At 38.6% G+C, this 26,680-nt stretch overlaps 1 protein-coding gene across 4 annotated transcripts in view; it reads right to left on the bottom strand.

Moving 5' to 3' along the window:
* The window catches only part of fam13b (family with sequence similarity 13 member B), a 108,798-nt gene that overhangs the window by 46,703 nt on the left and 35,415 nt on the right, over positions 1-26,680 (bottom strand). For all 4 annotated transcript variants that reach the window (XM_041798290.1, XM_041798293.1, XM_041798292.1 and 1 more), the window contains exons 4-7: positions 24,714-24,926; positions 23,653-23,830; positions 22,517-22,661; positions 5,337-5,464 (exon numbers count right to left, since the gene is read on the bottom strand). In XM_041798290.1, the coding sequence (XP_041654224.1) occupies positions 5,337-5,464; positions 22,517-22,661; positions 23,653-23,830; positions 24,714-24,926 (664 nt within the window). The remainder of the gene's footprint in view (positions 1-5,336; positions 5,465-22,516; positions 22,662-23,652; positions 23,831-24,713; positions 24,927-26,680) is intronic.

The following is a 26,680-nucleotide window of genomic DNA, read 5'->3' as shown; positions in this document are numbered from 1 at the left end:
CCTTTGGGATTTTTGCTGGCAATTCTTGAGACTCATTTACACTCTATGCATGAAATGCATAAGGATGCAGACAGAACTCTCTGTATTCTCTCCTCATTTTGTATGGATTTCTACATGTCCACTCAGAGCTTATACGACACATTACCTTGCAATACCACCTGTAATTGGGGAGGCAGTGTGGAGCAATGTAACCAACAGCCCAGCCAGAGCAACAAAATACTACAACAAAGAAAATTTTGTGAAAAGGCAGAACTTTTTCACTGAGCAGTCTGGTCCAGTTTGGTACAACATGGTACACGCTTATTTGTGTTTCCATTATGAAAAATTGGAAAGGGTCCCAAATAACTGACCCATCCTACTTTTTTGGCACCCTTCTGTAGGGGTACCTAGCTTACCATCCATCCCCAAAGGGGACACACACAATATAGGGTTTCAGTGAGCGATACAGCTGCTCCTCTGGGCTCAGAGACAAAACACTGCTGTTTGCTTTATAACGAGTGGGTGAAAATGGGAGAAAAATAGACAAACATCTGCATGATTTTTGCACTCGACAGAGATCCATACCTTTTCCTGGACATCAATGCGGGTTTCCTGACATTTATGCAGACCTGATTTCAAGAGCAAAAAGCAGAACTTGCAGGTACATATCAGCCTTTTTCATCAGTGATGGATGTAAAACTGAATTAATGTCAGTTATTCAATAATGAAGCCTTAGTTTATTGGTTTTCAACCATTGTTAGCCCAAGGCACATCCAAGATCGGGCCAAACTCTAAAGGAACACCATATTCATGTCCATAAAAAATAGCCCTATCAAAACATGTGCCTTATCCTAAGTTGTTGTATAACTGTAGTATCAAGGTGAGGTTGTAAAAATTCCCCTGGCACACCTAGACTTGCCTCAAGGCACACCAGTGTTCCTTGCCACAACATTTGAGAACCATCGCTTTATATTAGCTGTTTCTCTGTATTATACATCCATACCCTCTACAGTCCACCTGCCAAGTGAGGGTACAGTTGCCAATGGAAACGCACACTATTTTGGTTTTTACGTTACCGAAGTAAAGTAATACTGATTGTATACTATACAATCAAACTGGACCACCTGGTGGAAACACAGCTTTTATGGGCAGCAACAGTTGTACTGCTTAAAATGCACATATCTATTTTTATACGTAAGGGAGCATAGATAAGCCTCTAGCTTGCCAAAGCAGGAAAAGAATGCCCTTTGCGTTCTTATAGCAGCGAATTTATGCCATTATCAGTTGTGGAGTTGGAGCTACACTGGTCAAACACTAAAAGGAATTCAGATGAAATATGAAATCCTATCAGCCTCTTTTGAAGAACAAATGCTGCTGTTTACCTGTTGTGTTCTTATGTTTATTCTGTGGTTAGAAGGCATTCAACAAAAGGTAATAGTTCAATAAGCCCAAAGTTGTTGGTGTCAGCCATTTGAAATAAGATTGATTTCTTTAAGAACTTATATTTAGTTCAATTTATTTAAAAATCTCATATATTGACTCCGTGGGTTTCCTCATAACATAGATAAAGCTGACATAGTCTAGGTTAGGTGAGCAAAAACACTTAATGCCTTTCAGCTGTACTTGATATTTTTACCTTTTAAAACAGATGCATTCTGTAAAGCCCAAGGTCTGATGTTTAAAAGGCTCTGTGGTGGGTTGTGAATTCAGGGGTCCACAATTAAACCAATAATCCCCCAGACAAGACACCAAGGTCAGCCAGGGCTAAAAGTGAATTAATAAGAACTAAAACAATCACATGAGACAGTCTGGCTAGCATTCCCTTCATCAGTAATGATTAAAGCTTTGCGTGCACTCTAAGTGCTGATGGACAACAGCTGCCACTTACTGTAAAGCTTTCCTCCAGTAAAACACACTCAATCCTTCTGTGTTGCTCCACAAACGGTCTGTTAACAAGTAAACCATTTATCTACATCTATGTAGACATGACACACAATAGCACAGATTAAACACAATAAACGTATCTATGATCATAGTTTGCTGGACTCTGGGACAAAAAGGATTAAAAACAGCTTCACTGCAGTTTATTTTTAAAAAATATTTCAATGCTTCAGTCAACATTTGAGTCCTTCACTGTGATGCTTTGACTGACAGAAACTTAGTGAATGTGCTGCCGAATGGTCTAAATCATGTGAGCATGAGTGTGTATACTGTAAGAAACTGTGAGTGTGTGTGAGTGGATTATGGATTACTGTCAGTAATCATCTTAAAGGCCAGTAGGACAAGGCTAACAGCATGACGCTGACCATGACACACACAAACACACACACATATGCAGCATACAGAAGCAGAGCATAGTGAGCATTGTAAAAAATGACAGACGATTGATTTATTGTCCTACACACTGGCCTGACAACTTCATCCAACAGGTAGCGAGCTACTGCTTGACTACAGCAACCTAGTGCATACGGTGCTGTACTAACAGATTTTAAGATACCTCATATGAACGATGAAATGTTACAAACTTAAAAACTGAGGTGTCCACATCAGCATTGGATCTGTTTGTGGATTACAGATGAATTTAACTTGCAAGAATAAAAAAAGAATTGTAACACACCATAACTAAGGTAAATGACACAGTAAACGAAGTTGAATTTACTTCAATCTGTGTACTTCAAAAAGACATACAGAATAAAAAACTGAATTGGTTTCATACACCACTCTCCTTTCAAGGAAAATGGCAACTATGTTGAATTGCGTTTCAAATTAAATGTAGTAAGGATTTGGGAGTTAATGAGCTCATTCACAAAATGAATAAGCATGTTATTTTCTGTCCTTGATACTTTGAAAATTAAGCTGTTTTTTTTAAGATTTATTTTGGGCTTTTTGTGCATTTATTATATAGAGGAGGACAGTGGATAGAGTCGGAACAGGGACAAGAGAAGGGGAGAGACGTGCAGGAAAGGGCCATAGGCTGGACTCAAACCCAGGCCACCCGCGTATATGGGGCGCACCTTAAACAACTAGGCCATCTGCTCTCCTCAATTTTTTTTTTAATATATCATATCATTGACATTAGAAATGTAATCTGTCATGGTTTTTTCCATTTTTTGGGAAATGTGTTTCTGCTTTTTAATGACTATCCTTTTGACTTTCCTAATAATAAATCCTAATTCCATCCGTGTCTTTGAGTTATGTTTTTACTTCTCTGTACTGCAAACCCTTAAAAAGATTTGGTCAAAATAAGACATAGTGTTGCTCTGTGCCGTGAACTAAAGACTTTTTAAGGCAATTTTAGCAGGACTTTCAGTGAGTTAAGCAGGATGCCGTAAAGACTGTATGTCTATTTGTTCCTTAGCATTTCTACTCTCATTACATACAACTTACAGAAAATATAAGCAATTCTTTATGTTTTTATCATCAGCTTTATCATCAAATCTGTGCACTGGCTTCAGTTTAGATGTTACCTAGAGGTAAAGGGTGTTAGGTGTAAATAGAGTAGAGCAGTCTAGGTTCTGTGCTCAGTAATTAACTTAGCAGGAGATCATCAGATCAGAAGAACCTGAGAAGATCTCCATGTTCCTGCCGGGGGATTGAACTCTGGTCCTTCAGTCTGCTGGTAGTGGGGGGGTGGGGGGTGGGGGGTCATTATCCTGTGTACGTGAGGGTCAGCATGTTTGGTGGCCAGATACAAAACACAGACAGGCCAGAGCATACAAGTGGCCTCATGACTGTACCTCTGATTGTAAAAAGAGATGTAAAATCTGTTTGAAAATGATGCAAATCGTTTTTTTATTCTGTCGGTCTCTTGGGTGTAATTTCAGGAAACTGAGCAGCTGAAACAGGATTCATATATGCTGTTTATTTTTCTTTTTGAGAAATTCATAAAAGTATGATGCTGAAATGTACCAAAAATAAACATATTCAAATGCACCATTAAAATAATTGTTAAACTGCAGTAGCTACTAAACATCTTTATGTGATTTGGGAATTTTTTTCTCTAATGGCTTTTTAAACAGCTGAAGATTGCATTTTGGCAGACACTGATATTTAAGGTGATCTGTATCTGTTTTCCTGCAAATACAAACCCATTTCAAACAAGCTGAAAAAAGCCCCATGTCTAAACAAAAATACGATTTGTAGGCTTTAAATACAACATAAGTGCATATTAATAAATAAGTACAAGCTTTTCACTCTGAATATGGTTTGACTTTGCTGTGCTTTACATTAAAATATGTTGCTGTGTAAAGCAACAAAAAAAGGAAAAAAAGCTCTGAATAGACCTAAAGCTGGGCGTACATTGTCTGATTTTCAGAAAATTCAGACACAATTTTTGAGTCCCACAGCTCTACTAGAAGTCATGGCAACGTTCAGTCTGATTGTGCATCCTTTGTCATGCAGTGGGGCAAGACATCCAGCCACGGCCTGACAACAACCTGTAAGGCTGCTTCTGACTGGTTAGATGGACCGGCATGTTTGATATTTTGGTCATACGCATGCACAGATTTGCACAGTGAGTGCTGAGCCATGAGCAGATTCTCCAACTGCAGGCATTTTTTTTCCTTTGTAAACTGTTGGACAATATCTGAAATCACAATAAAAGCAGATGGAACTCCTCTTTGGTGCATCTTCCTTACAATAAAGGAAATAAACGAGAGGGACATTTGTCACAGTCTTTCCAGACTTCAGATGCACAGTGTGAGCTGACATTCTACCACGACTACTGGAAAGTTGGCTTGAAATTGCACAGTTGTGCCCGGCTTTGATCAAGAGGAGCATGGAGAGCTTGGAGCTTCATCACAAGTAAACAACAAAAAATATGAATAAGATGCATAAATAGAGCAGTAGCTTACAGCAGCATTTCCTGCTTCCTTTTGTGAAAGTCTTTGCTGTAACATGCATTGTTTCATTGCAACAGTGAACATGTTATGTCTGTTATGTCAGACATGTCCCATCCAAGCACGTCAGTACTAATAAAAATATAAATATACATATATATAAAATATATCACAAAAGTTTAGTCATTTCAAAATTACCATAGAAATTTCAGTGCAAATATCAACATACTGTGCCTTAAAGAGAGATACTAAAAAAGAGAACTTAATGAGTACCAAAGGACTTTGAATGATGCTTTCATAACTAAGAGGTATATATATCAAACTAAATGAAAGAGTAACTCTTAAAAGCAAGCAAACAGCGGCTCTCAGTGGCAGATTGCCCTGATGGATTGTTGGTCAATATTTAAACTCCAGTGTTGTTTTCTTAATCCAGTTTTAGGGCCTTGTCACAAGTCACAACCGCTGTCAGTGTTAAATCCACATTCTGTTACAATCAAATATAAAATTGTAATGTCTCACCTGGTAGCGGGGCCTTCATCAGAGTGTGTATGTTGTGGTGAGTCAGAGGAGGCAGGACCCTCCTCTCCATCCTGAGGCAGCTCTTCACACTCAGCTTCACACCTCTCGTCATCCAGCAGCTCTGTGATCTGAAGACAGGAAAATACCAAGGATACAAAGGTTACTATTAAAAACTAATTTAGTTTGGTCATTTTATACAGGGTAAAACTATGTTTGTGATATCTTGCAATGAATGTAATAAGAAAGTTTAATGGCATATTTGTCAGCAGCTTTCTGTTAACCTATGCCTTATGTGATTTAAAGTATATCCATGTGCCCAGAGTGTGTGTGTGTGTGTGTGTTTTATATGGCTTCCACTGCACTGGGAGTGGAAGTCCAGCAAGGGGAATAATAGTGTCTATTCCAGGGCCTCATTTAACAAGAGCAAGGCTTATGTAGTCACTCTGGTAAAACTTTATTGAACTAATTTAACACAAACCAATATCATGAGTAATGATAATAATGACTACCTATGAAGTCTTTGAGTAAAGCTGCAACCAGAGTCCAACCTTCTAAATGTGTGGGGATTATATGTAATTTAAGGACGGATGTTACTTTTTTCCCACCAAAGATCATGTTCTTTAAAAATAATCCCTTCCTTCTTCATTTCTATCTCCTTAAGATTATCTTAAGGTGATTGGAGACTGTCCTGTACAGCAATAAGCAGGAAAGATATCCTGTGAGAGAAATTCAAAGACAGCTATTGATATGCTTGCATATGCACAGTGTGTGTTCAGGTCAGGAACAAGATATGTTTGTTTCATCACACATCTTAATTTAGATGGAGCTAATGTGTTACACTGTGACACCACAGATACCGTACACTAGTCAGTAGACAGATAAGGGTTGGGGAAAAAAGGGCATGGAAAGGGAGGGCAAGAAGAGTTTAGAAGAGAGAATGGAATTGACTCAACATGAAAATGAATGGGTTTAACATGAAAATGAATGGGTTTCGCTTGACAATCCTCTCAAGGCTGCGGTTTTCTGTTGCTTGTGCATTTTTTTCTGCACACTTTTTCCTTTCACTCAACTTTCTATAAATATGCTTGAAAGCAGCACTCTGTGAACAGCCAGCTCCTATAGCAATAATCTTCTGTGGCTTACCCTCCTTCAGGAGTGTGTCAATGACTGTCTTCTGGAAAACTGTCAAGTCAGCAGTCTTCCCCATAACTGTGTAACCTACTGAAACACACTAAAAGACTATTTAATGGCTCAGGAAACCTTTCAGGTGATTCGAGTTAATTGGCTGATTAGAGTGTGACACCACTGGTTTAGGGGTGATTGTGGCTCAGTAGTTGGAGTTGTTGGTCTCACGTTCAGAAAGTGGTGGGTTTGATCCTGCTCCTGCAGTCACATGTCCATGTGCAAGAGACGTAACCCTATTTGGGGTGTGCAAATGGGTGTGAATGTGTATGAATGGGGTTAGCTAATACTGATGACCAACCCTCCATAGCAAACTCTGCCATCAGTTTACGAATGTTGGGTATTAATGGGTAGGTGTGATCTGCAGTGTAAAAGCACTATACAAGCCCAAGTCCATTTACCATTATCATTTACAATCATGATACTTATTCACAATATTTAAATTTTATAGATACTGATTTTTTTTGTTTTTATTAGCTGTAAGCCATGACCATTACAATTAAAAGAAAGAAACACTTTAAATACTTCACCCTTTGTTTACTGAATGTGTATATAAAAGTTTGATTTTTTATATTTAACTACTGAAATAAATGAACTTTTCCACAATATTCTAATTTATTGAGATCGACCTGTATATGCTAAAACAAGGCAAATCAACAAAGGGTTCGAGCACACCACCATTTATAACAGAGGCACAAAGTGGAGTACAAAGTGTGTGTAAAACCCTGTGCTGCAACCCAGAACCCAAAGCCTCTGCAGCAATCTGCACAAAGACAATCATCGCTGCAATCATTAAGCAGCGCAGCGCCATATGACAAAAATGTTGAAAAGTGCGCTGACAATGCCAGAGCTGTGGCCAACAATATGGCTGCAGACCCTGTTGACAACTGTGGTGCAGGATGGTTTTTCAAAGGGTGCTTTCACACTAGAGGCCCAGGCCCGGATCCGAGTGCACTTGAGCCCAAAGTCCGGTTCATTTTGGTAGTGTGAATGCAAACTAACAAATTTATTAGACCACCCTAACCCTAACCAAAGTAAGGTTTATGCCACAGCTGCCCTAAATTAACAGCATTGGTATTTACTAAAGTCATTTTTTATGTTTCTGCAATGGTTAATACACCAATATGTAGAAGCTCTTCAACCCAAATGATATTTTTAATGTTAAAATATAACTATTATTGTTATCAATGAATTTTCAAATTTACTGATTTATAAAAAAACTGAGAAAAATATAAAAACACATTATTATTTCTTGATTAATATGTCAAATTATAGTTATTTACCTGCATTCCTGAACAGAAAAATTCGTTTTAGTGGTTGAATGTTATGCTTGATTAATTTCTGACTTCTCAGAGAAGCCCAGTGAGCTGGCTAAAATTTGGGTTTATTCAGTTTGAAATCCCTCATTCCTGCTCAAAATGGTAAAACTTGGAGAGCTTACTGAAAATGAAAGAGTCCGCATTAAAGCACTTCATGATGCTGGATGGTCTTTGAGACAAATATGACGCACTGTATATATTCATATATATATACATATCTCCACTCCCTTACCTATATTTTCTTATGCATCAGTTTACCAAGCTACACCCGGTTTATGTCAATTTGACTGAAAGCTGACTGTTTTTGTTATTTTCTTCCAGAATAGATATATCAAAATAGATATTGAGCTTAAATATATAAATCAGTTTTTTTTTTCTTAAAATATGATTTTTTTTTAAATCCATATCACCCACCCCTAATGTACGCTGCATTGAAGATTCAATAAAGGAAAATGGATCAACGATAAAATTCCCTTTTTTTGTGGAACTTTGGTTACTTTTACTTCATTTGTAAGTCAGTAATGCTGGGAGGAGTACAGACATTGAAACAACTCTGTTGCTGGTAAATAATGGTTTTAGAGGGCTTTTATGCAACATCAAATGTTAATCCTGCTTTATAATTAAAGATGCAGAGGTTAAGACCTAAATAATTTGCAATAAATTTATGTAATTATAATACAAGTTATTATGCAAGAACTCAATATAAGAATGCTGTATTTACAGTGGGCCCAAGCCTTAGTTGAAACTTGTAGGTCAAAGCAATAAAAAGAGGCAGTGAAGAAACCTAGAGAGCGCCAGAGGGGGAGGAGGGAGTGATAGAGGGCAGAGTGTAATGAATCTGACTGTAAACCAGAGATGGGAGACAGGAAAAAGAAAAGGGGAGGGGTAGTAGGCAGAAGGAGAGGGTAATAAATATGTAGACAGGAAAAAGTCATTATAATACTGGGAGCTGACAGCATGTGAACAAGCCACAAACAGGCATCCTTAAACATGGATGGAGTGGTCTGAGAGCTGAGTGAGTAGAGCAAATACCAAATAAACCTAAACACAGGGAAATGTGCAGAAAACATAAGGGCATCAAATCAGGAATGAAATAATAATAAATAAAGAAGTCATGGTGCAGTAGTTTACAGATCATAGATTACCCATTTTTGTACGTTATTGACTTTAATATGTTTAGAGTAATATATGACTTAACTAAACAGATGCCATTGTGGACTAAAAAGGCATGAATGACTGGTGTTATACCTGGGTTATAAGCATGTTTTGAAGTCAAAACTTGATCATTCCCAGGAATAATCTGGGCTAATAGGTGAAGAAACAGATTTGTCATCATGAGACTGTGTTTTCCTCTCTGTCTATTGTTTGTCCTCGTTTAGAGTCTCCTTCCTTCTTTGCTTCCTTCTCAGCAGCCGCCCCATCTGCTGCTGTCACTACGTCGTTGCTATGGTAATACCTCTGTTCCACCAGCTCTGATTGGCTGTGAGGGAATTCTTGCACCGTCACATGTGTAGATCAGGGAGGATGACTCATACTTACTCGTGTGTGTGTGTGTGGGTGTGTGTGTGTGTGTGTGATTAGGTGAAGAAGCATCCATTCAGGCAACCTAAGTCCCATTTTATCTCTTAACATTACGACTAAAGCTTCTCAAATTTAATTTAGCTGTTAAAATGATTCCTTGTGGTGGGCAGCCAAGCAAGCTGCACGGTGATTTGCATTTTACTGTGTAGGTGTGTGTTAAATGGTAACTTAATTACTAAATGGTGTGAAAAGCTGAGAAATGATTTAACACCACACCCTCTCGCTCTGCCTCACACAGTCCTTTCACACCTCTTCTACTGTAAGGGTATATGAAGGAGAAAAAAAAAAACAAGAAACAAGTGGGCTTGATGCTGCATTATCACACTTACAAAAATGTCCCTGTTTTGCTGTGCTAGTGGATGCAACTGCAACTAAATGGCTCCCTTTCTATTGTACAAACTTGGGAGATGTGTCATGAAAACATGGGCTGTGTCCAAACATACTACATACATACTACTAAACTTAGCACCAAAAGTAAGGAAATTTGTGTTTGGCAGATTATTTCTTTGTTGTAACAATGCTTCTTGGCAATAAATCTTATACCGTGGGAAAGCCTGTTTAGTTCCCTTTTAAATGGTGCCACATTTGTAAGGAACATGCATTTGTGGGATGAGCAGCAGAGCTGAGTATGTGGGTTGTGCCCATGAAAAATTTGCCAAATCTTCTCTGCCAATGCCAAATAGTTTATTCTGCCGTTGACTCTTGTTTGGTGTTTGGTGGATTGGATGATTGAAGTTTAAAGAAACAAGACATATTAGCAACAATCAATTCATTTAACAAACAGGAGCCTCAGCAGCATGTGGAAGAACCATACACAGCCACAACAGCCTGGCACCTCCTCCTCATGCTGGTCACCAGCCTGGTCACACACTGCTGTGAGATTGCATCCCATTCTTTAACCAGCATTTGTCGCAAGTCAGCCAACGTGGTTGTGTTGGTCAGTCTGGCACAAACAGCACACCCAAGCTGATCCCACAAGTGTTCAATGGGGTTGAGGTCAGGACTGCTGGCAGGTCAATCCATTCTCTCCACTCCCAAATTCTGGAGCTAGTCTCTGATAAACCCTGCTCTGTGGGGGCGAGCATTGTCATCTTGGAGGACAGAGTTCAGTCCCAAACTGTGGAGATATGGGATTGCCACTGGCTGTAGAATCTCATCTCGATATCATTTGCATTGAGATTGCCTCCAATGATGGCAAGCCTTGTTTTTCCAGAGAGGGAGATGGCGTCCCACACCATTACGTTACCTCCACCAAAAGATATCAGCATAGCGTTCTCCCTGTCTTCTCCACACTGTGGCCCTATGATTCAACTGCCATAGGCAGAATCTGGACTCATCACTTAGCATAACGTTCCTCCACATGTTCAGGTTCCAGTGCACATGTTGCCGACACCAGCACAAATGGGCCTGATGGTGAAGGGCAGTCATGGCAGGCTTCCTGGCAGCCCTATGAGACCAGAGATTGGCTGTGTGCAGTCTGTTCTGGATTGTCTGGGCGCCCACTTCACCGTTAGGCCCGTCTCTGACATCCCCCGATACACAGAACTTGGCCTTCAGTTTGGAGATTGTACGAGGGCTCACTCCAAACAATGCTGCTACTTGGTTTTGCGGTACACCAGCTTTAAGTTGCCTTATCGCACGGGCCCTCTCCAGATCAGTCAAACGTGGCATGCCAGTTCTTGTAGCAGACACATATTGACCACTGTAGCAGGGCCCATGTTCACAGGTGCTACCAATCAGGCACCTGATTGGCAGCACCAGGGGGTACCAGAAGCTAAAAACAAGAGTCAATAGCAACAGCAAAATAAGCAGTTTGGCACTGGCAGAGAAGATTTGGCAAATTTTTCATGGGCACAACCCACATACTCAGCTCTGCTGCTCATCCCACAAATGCATGTTCCTTACAAATGTGGCACCATTTAAAAGGGAACTAAACAGGCTTTCCAACGGTATAAGGTTTATTGCCAAGAAGCATTGTTAAAACAAAGAAATAATCTACCAAACACAAATTTCCTTACTTTTTGTGCTAAGTTTAAATACTCAAACATGCATGGAGCATATCCAGTCTTATTTCTTGAAGCTACACAAAGAACTCAGACACTTGACTTGAGAGTACAACTCCATAGAAAAGCATGAAAAATCAAGTTTTAATGAAATGATGAATGATTAGAAACGTTATAGGTAAATGGGGGATGACATGGGGTAAAGCCAATACTGATACACAACACCCAGAGAGGCTGGAGAAAGAGGGGTATCTTATCCCTTTTTCTAAACATAATAAACACATTAACACAGAAAAAAGTCTCCAGGTAAACGTAAAGTAAATCACCAAGTATGTAGACATTTTTTCAAGTGTTGGCGAAGAGTGCAGCAAAGTGACAAGTAAGTACAACCTCATACACATGTCGATAACACCAAGTCTAGTATCACCTTGTAGTAAGCTTTGCTGCATATCATTGCCGAAAGTTAAGTAACTGCCACCAGCTTTATGACAAACTTTAACTTTGTTGCGTTAGCTCATCATGTCATCATTTCAATTTAGTCCTTGTATTGTTGTTCTTTGACAGTCAGACAGTGTTGACTGTGGGGAGAAGTTGTAGTTAAAGTCCACACAACTGGAGACATTAATGTTAACCTTGACAGCGCCTTGTTTTTACAAGTGAATGAAGGAGTCGGGGGCTCAGTGATAGGTCAATTCTGGTCTGAGCTTTGTTGTCTTAGTTAGCAACAAGCTAGTGTGAATGTTAGTCCATAAAAGGAATTTCTTTAGAAGTAGTTAAAGTCACAGGAAGGTGCTCTAACTCAGTGGATAACTTCGCTCATGGTGAAAATGTGTCCAACAACAGATACAACAACAATCAGGGATGTGTGCGGTTAGCCGGCTAAACAGTTGAATTCGTATATTGACTCCTGGTCCTGAATCCTAAAATCCTGGTCAACTGTTGTTTATAAACTGTAAATGAAGCCTCCTGCCACTATTAGCTGCTGTGGCTTCAGCTAATAACTGTTGCCTTCCTGTTAGAGCTTTCCCCAGCACTTCGCCTGACATAAACATGAGAGGCTTAGCGATTAGAGTATTGTATTAAAGGAAAATTCCTCAGTGTAAAACTCACAGCAGTAGAAGTAAAAGAAGTGATTTCAAAATGTACTCGAAAAGGTATTAATACACAAAAACTACTCAATTACAGCAATCTGAGTATAAGTAATTAGTGCCCCCCCCACTGTAAAGCCCTCCCTGGACAATGGGTGCTCATTAAAATGGAGTGAATAGTGTCATGGATACGATCAAGGCTCAAGATATAATCAAGATTCAATAAAAATGGTCACTTATAGAGCTGAAAACACAATCCCACTTTTGACTCATGTTTACTAAATCAGTTTTATATAAAAGAATTTGCTTTTGGCTTTTGTGTACATCTTTGAGTGTGTGTTTGTGTCAGTGTGGGTGAAAAGGCAGGGCAGAGAGACGCCCTGGAACAAAAGGTCTTGGCCTTGGCTCTGGTTTGAGCGGTTTGGTCCAGAGTTTCAGGATGGAAAAGGGAGAAAACAACAAGCCCTGCTGACATCATTAGTTGGACAGATAGTGGGCCAAGAACACAGAACAATGACGACTGAGTGGGACTGACATTACAAGTCTCAAACCAAGGCCTACATTGGCGATTTCTAAGATTCCTTTGTATGTCTCTATTGTGATGTGACATTTTTAAACCTTGACGCACTTGCAGATCTGTTCTAAATAAAAAAAGTGTCTGATGCGTTTATTTGGGAAAAATTTGCAGCATCTTATCAAATGGAGTTATCAAGAAGAATTTGTGGTTTCTTCACTCTTTGTAATGAGAAAAAAGAAAAGGCTGGGCCCATCCATCCAGGCAGAGCCCTTTATAAGTTTTGGTTATTAGCACAGGCCGGTGTATCACAGCACTGTGCCAAGTAATAAAAAGCCTACTGCAAAGATAAAAGCATCTTTTCAGTTCAAGATTTCTAGTTTTATTGTGGTTGTGAGAAGAAATTTTGACCACAATTTTGACCACAATCTATTACATGTTCTTTGGTTGAAATCCCCATAATGGGTTCAAAACAGAGTTCAAGGTCAAGTTTCAGTAAGATGGGGAAAGAGAGCGAAAGAGAGCTGTAGCCGCTGCTCTTAATAGTCACACAAGTCTCTTAACAAGTTGGATGGATGCACAAAAATGCGGAAAATCAAACCTGCTCCAGGAAAAAGGAACAACAGAAAAAATGTGATACTAGGATTGACAGAAGATCGGATTTCTTTTTTAAACATGCAACAATTTTAGAGAGGAAAAAAAAGACTTGTACAAATGTTCTGCTATACTGTTAAGAATTTTGTAAAGTATAAGAGTTTCAATGTTGTTTACACAAAATCTCAGCCTTGGTGTCTGTTGTGTGACACAGTTTTGTTAATTTGCCAACAAGGGAAAAACCACAGAACAAGCAGCGTATTCACTGCCAGTTTTACAATCTAATCACTGTGACTAACAAGTTTATTGTCAACTGATTGACTTTTGCCATCTGCTGCAGAAATACTGACCTACTGTTGTTTTGGATGTCAGCCAGTCAGTCAACAAGCCTGTCCTCACACCCATTACTGAAAATCACATCCAATGACTCATGTCTAAAATATCTAATCACTACCTGTCCTGTTTCACCAGTAAACACACCATGTTCGGCTCATGAAGGGAAGGCACAAAAATGGCAAAGAAGTAAAACTATAATTAACATCTGATAACATTTTTGTCAGAGGAGAATTAGGAGACGGTAATGCTGCAGAACAAACCAGGAAATGTTTTTAAAATAAACTCTAAAAGTGGCCAGTTTTAAGCTCCAGAAAAAGAACTCTCCAAATCAAAGGTCCAAACTGCTGAAGATCTTCTTCTTCTCTTTGTGTTCTCGCTCATCCTGCCTGTGTGACTGCACTGTTTATTCCAGCAGCACCTCTGAAGAAAAGCCCTGTGGCCTAATGTTCCTGCAGTGAGTGGGCTGTGCGATCCAGCTCTCGTCCTCACTGTCAAATGTGTGAAAACATGATTTTCAGATACTTACATTCTCTCCAATCACAAGATACTGACAAAGTAAACAAATCAACAGCACTTCTGCATATTTATTTGAAAAAAATGCGTGGGAGTGAGTGTTCAGACTACACATGCTCTTACAGAGATATTGTACCTCTCAGGACTGTCCAACTAGACATTACCTCCTAGTTAAATAACCGTGCTCCAACTTAAATAGGTTATTGCTCCAGAGCATGTCACTGTGTCACAGGATTACGTAAGTGTATAGTTCCAATGTATATATGCTGTTCTCTGCTGCTGAACATTGTGATATCTTCTGGTACATCCAACATTGCTCCTGTCACCCAGATCTAATTAATGTTCTTAGTCAAATGTATGGCTTCTGTACATACACTGTGGTATCAGAGAAATGGCTCAGATCCAGGAGCACTTAAAATAAGCTGTCAGAGATGGAGTAATACGACACATCCTAGTTCATGCATCTGCTGATGTACACTTACAGACCTGGATAAATAAGGCTCTTACTGAGTGGGTTGACATACACCTAAGTATCCCAGTTATGAGCCTTTTCATGGTTTTGATCCCAATATGAATATAGCGTTGTCATGCACACCAACACACACACACACACACACCCCCCCCCCCACACACACACACACAAGAAAAAGAAAAACAAAAAACACACCAATTAACCTAACGTCTAATTTTAGGGATTGTGGGAGGTAGCCAGAGTAGAGTGTTAAGAGAATTTTTTGAAAACCCTTGTGTTTTTACTGGTTCACATGTTTTATCTTTTGGCATCAGGGGTGGACAGCTCAGTGGGTCACACCACTGACTTGGTTTAATTTAACTCAAATCAAACCTTAAAGATGTTAGCGAAAGTACATGAATAACCATTAATCAGAATTCTTATATTACTATTAAGAATGTTTAAAAATAGAAAGCCAAAATTACTTTCCTCATCACAGCCTTAGGGCCCTCTTAAAATAATCTTAAAAATCTTAACACAGGAGTTTGCGATACATTGAGTATACTCAATGTATTGTGGCTATTGGCACTTGAGATATGTAAAATGACTATACTGGGACCATCGAGTATAATTATTTGGAAGTTTGAAGCGTGCATTTCTCTCCAGAGTTCCACTTTTCTCACAGACTCCCAAATGCCTCTCTCACAACAAGCAGTGCACCGGGGCAATTGTAGCACACAATCAGAGGGTTGTGGGTTCCATCCCCAGCTCCTGCTGTTACATGTTGATGTGTCCTTGGGCAAGACACTGAACCCCAATTTGCTCCCACTGCTTCATCTGTGGCGTGTAAATGCGCATAGATGCGTATCAATGGGATTGGCTTATACTGATGGCCAATTCTCCAGCCTCTGCCATCATTGTATCAGTGTGGAGTGAAGGGAGTGAATGGGTGTGAATGGGTAGTTGTGGCCTGCGGTGTTAAAGTGCTTTGAGTCGTCAGGCGACTAGAAAAGTGCTATACAAGCTCAAGTCCATTTGCTGTTTAGTCCCCTACCCATCCACAAAGCTCTCTTCAAAAGAGAGAGAGCAAAGCATGTGACAGCAGAAAAGTGTAAACACAGAACCAAGGAGAGTTATGGAGTATAGGAGAAGGTAGTTGGAGATGGAGACAAAGAATTTGATTCTGAAGTAAAGCAGTGCTGAGTCTGCCATATCTTTGGATTTCAAAGGGAAGAGGATGAACAAAAATGCAGTAATCTGTAAAATATGCCAAAGACTATTACTACAAAAGGTAGCAATAGCACACTTTTTTCCCCACCTGAAATGCCTGCTACAAAACAAAGAATACCGTAAACTTCACATGTCCACATCTCCACCCACACCAAATAAAATGTCCAAGGATCCAGCCTTGAAGACAAACACCCTGGCTTCCTCGTTTGCCAAATTGATCTCATACGACAAAAAGATCCTAATGAAAAAAAGAGTAACGCATTGCCAAAGACATTTCCCAGTAAGTGTTTTTAAAAAAGAAAGGATTTAAAAATCTCATAAAGACACTGGACCAAAAGTATGATTTGCCCAGACACACGTCTTTATTTGTTGAACTCTCCCTGCCAGAGTTGCACATGTTGGTAAGAGACAAAGTGGCCCAGCAGCTAACAAATATGACCCACAAATACTGAGCCTTATCTCAGCCTAACTGTACATTACATCAATAACTGGGAGTTGAAAAGTCTCTGCTTCCAATTTGAGTTTTTTTTTTTTCCTAATGATTACACATGAGAACTCCTTGCACAAGGAGTGAACACAGATAACAGACTAATATAATCAAGGCTGTGAGCCTAAATGGGTGGACTAGTCTGCAGTGTTTTGGCCATTGGCTTTATCTTCTGATAGGGGAGTTTTTGTGCAGGTTTGCTGAATTCTTCATGAGGAAAAAAATAATCCCTTTATATTTAACAATAGTAAACATAACAGAGAAAACATTTCATAACTTTCTATACACAATAAAAGACTGAGAGAATTCCATGCTTTTGTTTTAAGCTGAAGGCCTGATATGGTGTTATTTTTATTTGTAAAAGTTTATACATGAAGTCTTTTTCAAAATTAAAAAAGTGCTGAATTCAACTTCATAATGATTTTTTCCCCGTTCTGCATACAAATTTTAAAAAATCCTATAGAAGGGTCTGTCTTTATCACCATACTAGTGCCATTTCAAAGATCTGAATTGAACATACTGTAATGCAGAGGAGGTGATAAAATATTGCGATATATATACAGTGCTTAACAAATTTACTAGACCACCTGTCTCAGAGACCATCCAGCATCATGAAGTGCTTTAATGGGGACTCTTTCATTTAAAGTGAGCTCTCAGCATTTTTCCATTTTGAGCAGGAATGAGGAATTTCAAACTGAATTCACCTTTTTATACCCAAATTCAAGCTGGCTCACTGGGCTTCTCTGAGAAGTCAGAAATTAATCAAGCATAACATTCAACCACTAAAATGAATTTTTCTGTTCAGGAATGCAAGTAAATAACTATAATTTGACATATTAATCAAGAAATAATAATGTGTTTTACTATTTTTTTCAGTTTTTTTTTTTAATCAGTAAATTTGAAAATTCATGGATAACAATAATAATTATATCTTAACATTAAAAATATCATTTGGGTTAAAGAGCTTCTACATATTGGTGTATTAACCATTGCAGAAACATAAAAAATGACTTTAGTAAATACCAATGCTGTTAATTTAGGGCAACTGTGGCATAAACCTTACTTTGGGTGGTGGTCTAATAAATTTTTTAAGCACTGTATGTGCATGGCAGTACAGCCCTAAAATATCTCAGTATCATTTTTAGGCTATATCACAAAGCTCTATCTCAGTCGCAGTGAAAAACTACAAAGTTGGATGCTGTTAAGGAGCACTGAGCATGGTTTTAGTGAGGGAGCATATGGAGAAGAGACAGATGTCAGATCCATGTGAAGTAGACAAAACACTTGTTTTTAATTAGACTTCATGTGTGCTGGACAGGCTCAATGGGTAGACATGCAACTGCATAAGAAACATCTCTAACAGCACAGCAGGTTAAAGAAGCGGATTTATAAAATCTTAGAGTTTCTATTTATTCAGCTGAAAGCATGTAAAATCAGTATAGTGAAATCATTTAGCATCCCTTTAAGTGTCGAAAGGTCCAGTTCCTGATCAGAATAAGCTTCTCATACTCATTTATGTATGTTTGAACTGCCGTTGGAAAAAAAATCTGAATTCTTCTCACAGGTCTGACTCGTGTAGATTTCTAAATTATTTCGCTGTTTGAGGCCTAAGTCAATGACAAGATTCAGCATGTAGGACAGAGTCCATTTTAACAATCAATTATCTTCTAATTTTCTCACCAGTTTTAATGTTTAAAATTTAAAATTTAACATTGCTGCAGCATTTTTAATGTTCAGATAACACAAGAATTAGTGAATGTCATGGTTGGCTGAAGGCATGTCACGAATGCACAGCATTCAAAAATAACTGAAAGAAATAGAATAAGATTTGTCCACACACTTGTTCAATACTTCAAACAGTGTTGTATTTGACAGATGATGATCCAGGTGTTTCTTGGGCAAAAAAGTTTGAAAAGCACTGGGGAAGAACAGAGGACAATCATTTAATATTTCTTTGTGCAATTTGTCCATCTGTGTACTTTACATGTTTGAAGTTTTACAGGGATGTCACTTGATCTGTACAAGTCAGATTATTATTGTGACATTTACATAGCAACGACTCTGGGTCTCAATCAAAAATGGGATAAAAGGTTGAAATTCTATCACATTTATGTAATATCTAAAAGAGGCTTAAGAAGCAAAGGCCTTTGATCAAGGCTGTAAGTCACGTTTTCTCTGCAGCAAATCCCCAAAACACAGAGCTTATTATGACTGGACAATCTGCTTATTTTTCATGTTCATTACATGCTGGTACAGCCCTCTTGTTCCATTTCTAAAGGCTAGGAGTCAAACAGAACATGTTACTTTCTAAAGCCATACAACACATGAGGTTTACAATAACTACCATTCTTTATGCAACTCTAAGGACTATGTGATAAGGAATTAATGATGTCTCTCCAGTACAAAATGTCATAAGCTGTGTGAACACACAAATGTGATAAAATATTGTGTTCTGATTTCCTGATTTTAATTATTTTTCCCTTTTCTGCCCAGGTTCTCTGGCTCTAAAACACTTCTTCAAACACTGAATCCAAACAAATACACCCACAGGTTTCATCTTAGCAGCAACATGTCTCAGCACAGTCTTGCTCTCACCTTAAGTCTAACTGAGCTGACTCTGTTTCACCAACAAACAAACCAAAATCCAGCTCTGTACAACTGGTACTTGCTACATCCATGCAATTCTGATGGAAGTTTTGCCCCAACATGCCAGGACAAAATTGTCTCCTTTTCTCACTGCCTCCACTTTTAATCCAACTATGTTATGCTACCCTCCCAATACGAACAATACATCTCAATGTCTCAAGATTTGTATTGCTTATTGTATCTGTAGTTTAATCAAATTAGTGTAAGTTCTGTGAGAATTCAGAAAAATAAATCAAGTTATTGCCAAGGGAAGTTTTAACTTTTTTTTTATCAAAGTGTTCAGGGCTCAATATAACTTCTAACTTTTACCCCTGCCTCTCTTTTTCAAGTGACCCCTGAATTGGAGTAAATGGGAAGTGGTGAGATCTTGCCTTATAAAAAGGACTGACTCTTCAAGTTCCCAATGCAGCATTTACGTGAACAACAAATGTACCAATTCATGTAAAATCAAGCAGTATATTATGTGGATATCAACCATGGAAATATACCAGATAAAGGCATACGTTTATTCTCAGCCACCTAACAGAGACTCAAGGCGCGATACAGATTGCTTGGTGTGAGTGCATCTAAAATGTTGCTCTCCATCTCTCCAACTTGGTGCTGTGCGAAGCTCTCTGTCAGGATGGATGGATTCAGAGTGATTCTGAAGGAGAGACATGGCCACAGGCTCGTCCTCACTGCTTATTTTCATCGCAGAATGAAACAATTTGCCACATTTTATGAATTTTTGCAATGAAAACAAATAGAATGTAACATTATAAGTGTACAATGTTCTGGTGCGTGATGTTTTTTTGAATAAGGGCTCAGTTATACTTCTGCATGGATGGCCGCATGATTGATTGATGTGAGGAGCTCTGCTCCTACCAGAGAAAGCTGACGTGTTAGTTTGATTTAAAAAGAACTGCATGAGGAAAGAAGACGTGCAGTACATGTAGTTCATGGAAGAAGAAGTAGTTTCTTTTACTTTCATTTGTACTTTGTAATATTTTATTTTGTAAAATATTATACCTTTATTTATCTATTTATTCATTTTGACTCCATCATCTATTATTCATTTTTTTTAACTTATTCGCCCTCCATGGACCCAATACACATTTTTCATAGAAGGGAAAGGAGAGGAATAGGAGGTAGTGGGCTGGGTTTTAATTTGTGCACTATAAAGAAAAATCACTGGGTAGTTACAGTAGTTCAGATTTTCCATGTTGGAGTTATTTGTAAAAACACTTGTGATGTTACATTACAAACGGTGTTTAATGTTAAAGGTACCCATCCCTACCCTTGGACTTCACCCTACCCCTACATAACAAGAAGCAAGCATGCCCTACTCCTGTAAGTGCAAACTGTAGGAAAAGGGTTAAGTGGTAGAGGCAGGGGATGAATTGGATTGAGTGTTGGTGTAGAACAAAATAAAACTTGTAAAAGCTGATAAAGTACTCAAAATTTTAAAAATATAAAAAGTAAACATGATGCAATACGTTGGATGTCTAAAAGGAATGAACATTGTTCGAACATTGTTCATGAACATTGTTCAATCTGTACAGGAAAGAATCTGCTTAATATTTACTGACATTCTGAACTTTTGGCATTTTTAACCTTCTCTTAAGTCTGTTAGCAGGCTTACCTCAAGTGTGGAGCATGTTTGTCTCCTGTGTGAAAGCGTATGTGTGTGTGTGTGTGTGTGTGTGGGAGATTATCCCCTTTATGAGGGTATGTTCAGAGAGAGCCTTGCCCAGCGTGGTGCAGGGGCTGGAGGTGTGAGTTACATGGTTACATCATCACCAGCTTCTTTTCTTATCCTTCCCCTCCCTCGCTATCTCCCCCTCCCTGTGTTTTCTTTCTCTTTCTTCTTCTCCCTGCTCTCCCGCCATCTTGTCGCCCCATCTTCCTGGCTGCTTCTTCTCCCTCTACCTCTGTAAACCACCCACCTTTTGTGCCCTCTCTCTTACATAAGACACATGGATTAGTGCAGAGATGATTTGTCTAAACACATTTTTCTCACCGTCTCTGTCTGCTCGTTGCTCTCTGGCAGCTCTCCCTCACTCCGTCTCTAAGTAATGTTATATTCTGATTCATAAAGCACTGCAGCCAATAAATTTGAGAACAATGGCAGATTACAAAATCTATGAAAGTTATAGAAACTGATTTTCAAAGATTTTTATGGAATCATAATTTCCACTCCTGCTAACTGCTGCACTAAATTTCAATCTAGTAAACTCTCTCTCACAAGCCAGAGGTTTTAGATTTCACTAAAAGGAACAGTATTAATACTTATGACTGCTCAGGATCAAGGTTACAAGACAAACTGGAACTGAGTTTCCTTCAAAGGCATCAGTTAAAAAAGCATTTAAGTAGGGATTAAAAACTAAACCATAAAAGAAGTGAGAAATAGGGAATTGGCAAAACCAAAAAGACCCAAAGCAGACAGTTGAGCGCAACTGAATGGGTGACCACCTATAGAGACTGCACTTACTTTTTCATGTAAGGCTGGACTAGCCTTTAACTTTAACATTTATATGTAATCTTTGCAGAGCGGCTGCTCTTTAGGAGAACATAATCAGAAATGTGATATGAATTATAGCAGAACGGCTTTGTGAGATAGAAATCAAGGGTTGTATCATTATAGTTTTTTAAGCATATGCTATCTTGTAACAAAATTCCATTGTGACTTAAATGTTGACTGTGTGATTGTTGGCCCAGTGTTGAGGCTGTGTTGCCTGGCAACAGGGGAAAAGCCTTTGAGTTTGTTTAGTCTGCCAGTCATATTGGCATTCCCAGAACATATGAAAAGAATGTAGAGTTCAACACAGTATGGGAAAAACTGGGTATGCAAATGTTTAAGTTAGAGTCAGATTCAATGCTCAACATTCTACAGATTTAGGAGATATTTTTGCTCTGTGTTTGACATGCATGTGTGCGGGTCTTTGGACGTGTTTAGGTGGGGTTCTTCTAGATTCATCTAAAAAAATATTTTGCTGTGACAAGAACTTTCTGTTCAGTAGTATCAAGCATTTTACAACATTAGCTAAAGGATATAAGAGCTGTTGATGATTATTGTGAAAATTATGCCTTGTTATGCCTGACCTGCTGCAGTTTGATTGGAATTCTCAGCTTGGAAAGATTCAGTGCTGATTGAGTCCTACTTTCTAACTCATTTGCTATTTTTATGCCACCAGAGCAGACACAGATAAAAAGGAAAGTGATAGGTATAAGGTAGAATTAAAGAGTTTTGGCAGTACCTGTTCATTGATGGAGCTATAGTCATTGGTTGTGGAGACGTCGTCATCTTCAGAGTCAAACAGGCCCTCTTGATTGTCCAACAGCTCAGCCAGGACTCTGCTAACAGACTCTTGGTCCCGAAGGTCTTCTGCTTCTGTTGACAGACTGTGCGCAGAAAAAAAGGTCATGTTATAGTGGTTGTACATTGCTTCAAGTCAATATTCAGTAATTGCAATAGCAGAATAAATACACATGCAAGTGTCCAAGAGTGCCTCGGAGTGTATATTTATGCCAAAATCATTAATTTCCTTAAGTAGGGTGATACTGTTTTAATGGCACCACTCCACTTTCTCCCCAATACATATGTAACTTAAATGCATATTATTACACATAAGCATTAATATATCTTATTATGACATTACTAAACTGTCATTATATCATGCCTGTAAAAAGCCCCCCCACCGTGTTTTATCCTTTTATTGATTAATGATCAAAATAATATGGTTTTTCTGACCACAAACAAAAAACCTTTTTAATGCAACAGTGAAAACTGATTTCTAATAAGTAATGCCAATTGAACAAAGACATTTAAGGTAAAATAACAGCATAAATATTCATCCCCACATGTCAGCGTGTCCTAGGGCAAGACACTTAACCATGCCACCGCTGCGTCAGTGGCATTTTAATGGGTTGCAACTGAATGTGATCAACAAATACTGATGTCCAATTCTCTATCGCAACCTCTGCCATCAGTGTATGAATGTTGAGTGAATGGTGTGAAAGGGTATGAATGGGTAGTTGGGACCTGCAGTGTGAAAGCGCTTTGAGTAGTATGATGCCTAGGAAAGCGCTACACAAGCTCAAGTCCATTTAGACAACCACAAATTTATGAGCAACACCTAGCCTGTCCATTCCTTAGCTTTTACCACCAGCACAAAGTGCACACAGAGGAAATTTGAGAATTTTTTGCACTTTTGCATTGGTGTCTTTTTGCAATGCCAGACATTTCTGCTTAGAAATAGTGCAACTAAAAATTCACAGCATCTAATGCTTAAGATGCAGAACCAGTACTATAATGAAAACAATGCAAAGGATGAAACTATAAGGGAAGGATATCTACTGATCAATCATCAAAATTAACAGGTAGGTTACTTACTGGAAGATGTCTGGACCAAAGACGGCAGCCAGTGTCCCGATGTTCCAGCTCTCCTGTTGAAGTGATGCCACGCTGGCCAAGAAGCGGCACAAGAAGCGCAGTAGGCCGTAGTTGAGCTGAGGAAGTTGCTGCAGGAGGTACTTCAAGTTTCTACATAGCTCCTCTTCATTGCTGTAATCTGAAGAAGTCAAAGATGACAGTAGGGTTTCTGATTAGAGTTTTTAATTTAATAGGCTTGATCGCACCTAACAACTCTTACAAACTGTTCTTTATAAAGGAAGAAAAGGTGTTGGTCTGTAGTCGTCTTAGCCATTACAACTTGTAAACCTTTTCTATGCCTCAATGTTGCTACAAAGATGATTTTTATTCATGTATTGTGAGATACTGTGGAGAGAATTTTGGGTTATCAAGTAAGTCACAGCTAAACTATTTTTTTTTAATCTGTGGTAAACATGCACACACACATAAGATTAATAAACAATCCACTGAAATGAGTAAAATGAAGTGGATTGGGAGATGGCATTAGGAGAAAATGTGCCAAATGGTTATTATTCTATTCTGTAATACAGCTGTGCCATTTTTGGTTTTAATACATTTAAAATGAATGACAGGACAGACAAACCCCCCACTGCTGTAATATGCATGACAACAAGAACAAGTATTATAATGACAGGAGATTAGAGTAGATTATCTGTGATAGAAACAGAGGCAAAAGAGTACAAGGCAAACACAGGAAAGAGAGAAAAATATTAAAGCAGAAAAATGACTACATTATCTTTTCAACGTGTTTGACTCCAATCTCTTTATTTGTTGACTGGATTGGTCTGACTTGGCTCAAAAATCATACATCAAATATTCAAAGACTGAACGTTGCTATCTATTTTCTCATGAAATAATATCCATAACTGTCTTCATAACGAGTGCATTTTGTTAACCGATAAGATTAAAAGATTCCGAAATGTAAGATGATGTTGAGACAAATGGTAGGGTATAATAGGTGGTTAAAAAAAAAAAAAAAAAGGAAAAATGTGAGTAGTGGAGCAGCAGTAGTTGTCACACACCTTGGTGCAGCTGTAGAATGTGTCCCTGTATGGACGTCGGGATAACAGGCTCAGGAAGCTCCTGCAGGAAGAGTCGCAGCAGACTGACAGCTGATGCCAGATCTGCCTCCTTTTCTAGCTCCACCTCTTCTCCGCTGTCATAACGCTGGCGCAGCCAATCCACGCGCTCTGCGTTGCCATTTACCAGGAAGAGCCCCTCCAGATCCAGATGACCTGTTGACACAGATCAGATAAAGTCAAAGTTATAAAGATTTTAGCTGCTGACTCACCACAAAACATTTGTTTTTTCATTATAAATTGTTTTTAGGCTTTTTGTTTTGCTATTGTACAAAAAGTCTAGTGTTAATACCACATATCTCCATTTGAACATTCTCCATCCAACTAACAATTATTTCTCAGTCAATGGAAAGATAACCATTTCCGGGCACATTCTGTTAACAAACCCCCTTCTGCAGATCTCTGAAAAGGATTGGATTAGCAGGAGTTGGCTATAAATAGCAGACTCAGGATTGTTAGAATCTCTTGAGAATCAATGAACTAGTGGTTTATTAGCTAGGATCCTGAAAATGTCCTTTAGTTGCAAATGTATTTCTGATGTACATCCATTCAATAACTGCTTCATGGTAAACCATAGCATCTTACTCACATTCATGACTAGGTTTGATATGTGATTTAAATCACATACATTTTTTAACTACCACCTTGTTCAAGTTCAAACAGAAACTAGTCATTGGCTTTTATTTTCTGTTTGCATGAGCCTTTTTCTTTTCTCTACCCTACCAAAAACAACTTAAATCCTCTGACACCTGCTGGATTGCTAACAATACCAAGCAATAGCGCTTGTGTTGTTTACAATATCTCAGGAACCATAAGACCGATCTCTATGGAGTAAACTGTGATCAGAAGCTCACCTTTTTGCCAGTCTACAGATTGCTCCTGGTGTTTTGTATGCCTTCCAGAACATTTTTAATCCAGATGTTTAATCCTGTGTTTATTTCAGAAATTTGATACTACAAATCCACATTGCTAAATCTGTGATAATGTTATTACATTTCCATGATGAAGAACACAGCAGTGTTGCGATCAGTCTTCCATTTTGACACTGGAAGCTGAAGACAGCAGCTTCCTGTCAGCCTTCTGGCAGATCACAATGCTCCAATCTCTTCTTCTTTTGATTTTGTGGCTGTAGTGACCAATCAGTGCCAGTGAAAGATCAACAAGACACAAGATAGCTATTAGCCAGGTTAGGAAGGTACGAAAATTGTCTTTTATGGCCCAAATAATAAAAAGAGGATGTTTGTGCTCCTTAAATGCAATTCATGCACATTTTACACAGTTGAAAACCACCTGTGTGCAAAAATGTAAGTTGGTTTTATGGAGATAGATGACTGTAATAGTTTCTGTTGTGTGTTTGTCAGCAAGTTATGTTTTTCTCCTGATAGACAAGGCCTGAAGAAACTAAAGCAGATGTGAATAGACTCGTTCATTGTTGATATAGCTATGGTTTGTACAGAGCTAACTGAGATTCCATTTCTGTTTTGTTCTTTAAATTGTTCTTTCTGGTCATGTAGCTTTTGATACACTCATCTGGCATCCTTACAGCACGCACATTCTGATAGTCCAGGTTGTCCTAAAAATGGATGCCTATAACTTGATTGTGCTTAAAGGGTTGAGATTCTACAGGCATTTTTGCATTTGAAAATACAGGCGGAGCACAAACTGGGAAAACAAAGACAGATAAATGGTTAAATGATATATGGTGATGCTATATTCTAGATTTGGGTATTAAGGACAAAAACATCTGAACACAGCCTTGTGGGGTAAATCATTTGTATCCTTCAACAAACTAGCGTGAAGGTCTACAATGCAGACTTAATCCTCATACAAAGCTTACATGAGGTCAACACAAGAAAAAAACACAAGACCTACAAGCTTAAGTGTTTAAAAATGCATATGTGTACTAAACT

Source organism: Cheilinus undulatus, linkage group 10 (assembly GCF_018320785.1).
Source record: "Cheilinus undulatus linkage group 10, ASM1832078v1, whole genome shotgun sequence".
NCBI lineage: Eukaryota > Metazoa > Chordata > Actinopteri > Labriformes > Labridae > Cheilinus > Cheilinus undulatus.
Note: the sequence above shows the minus strand (reverse complement) of the source record. Positions and strands in the feature narration are given on the sequence as shown.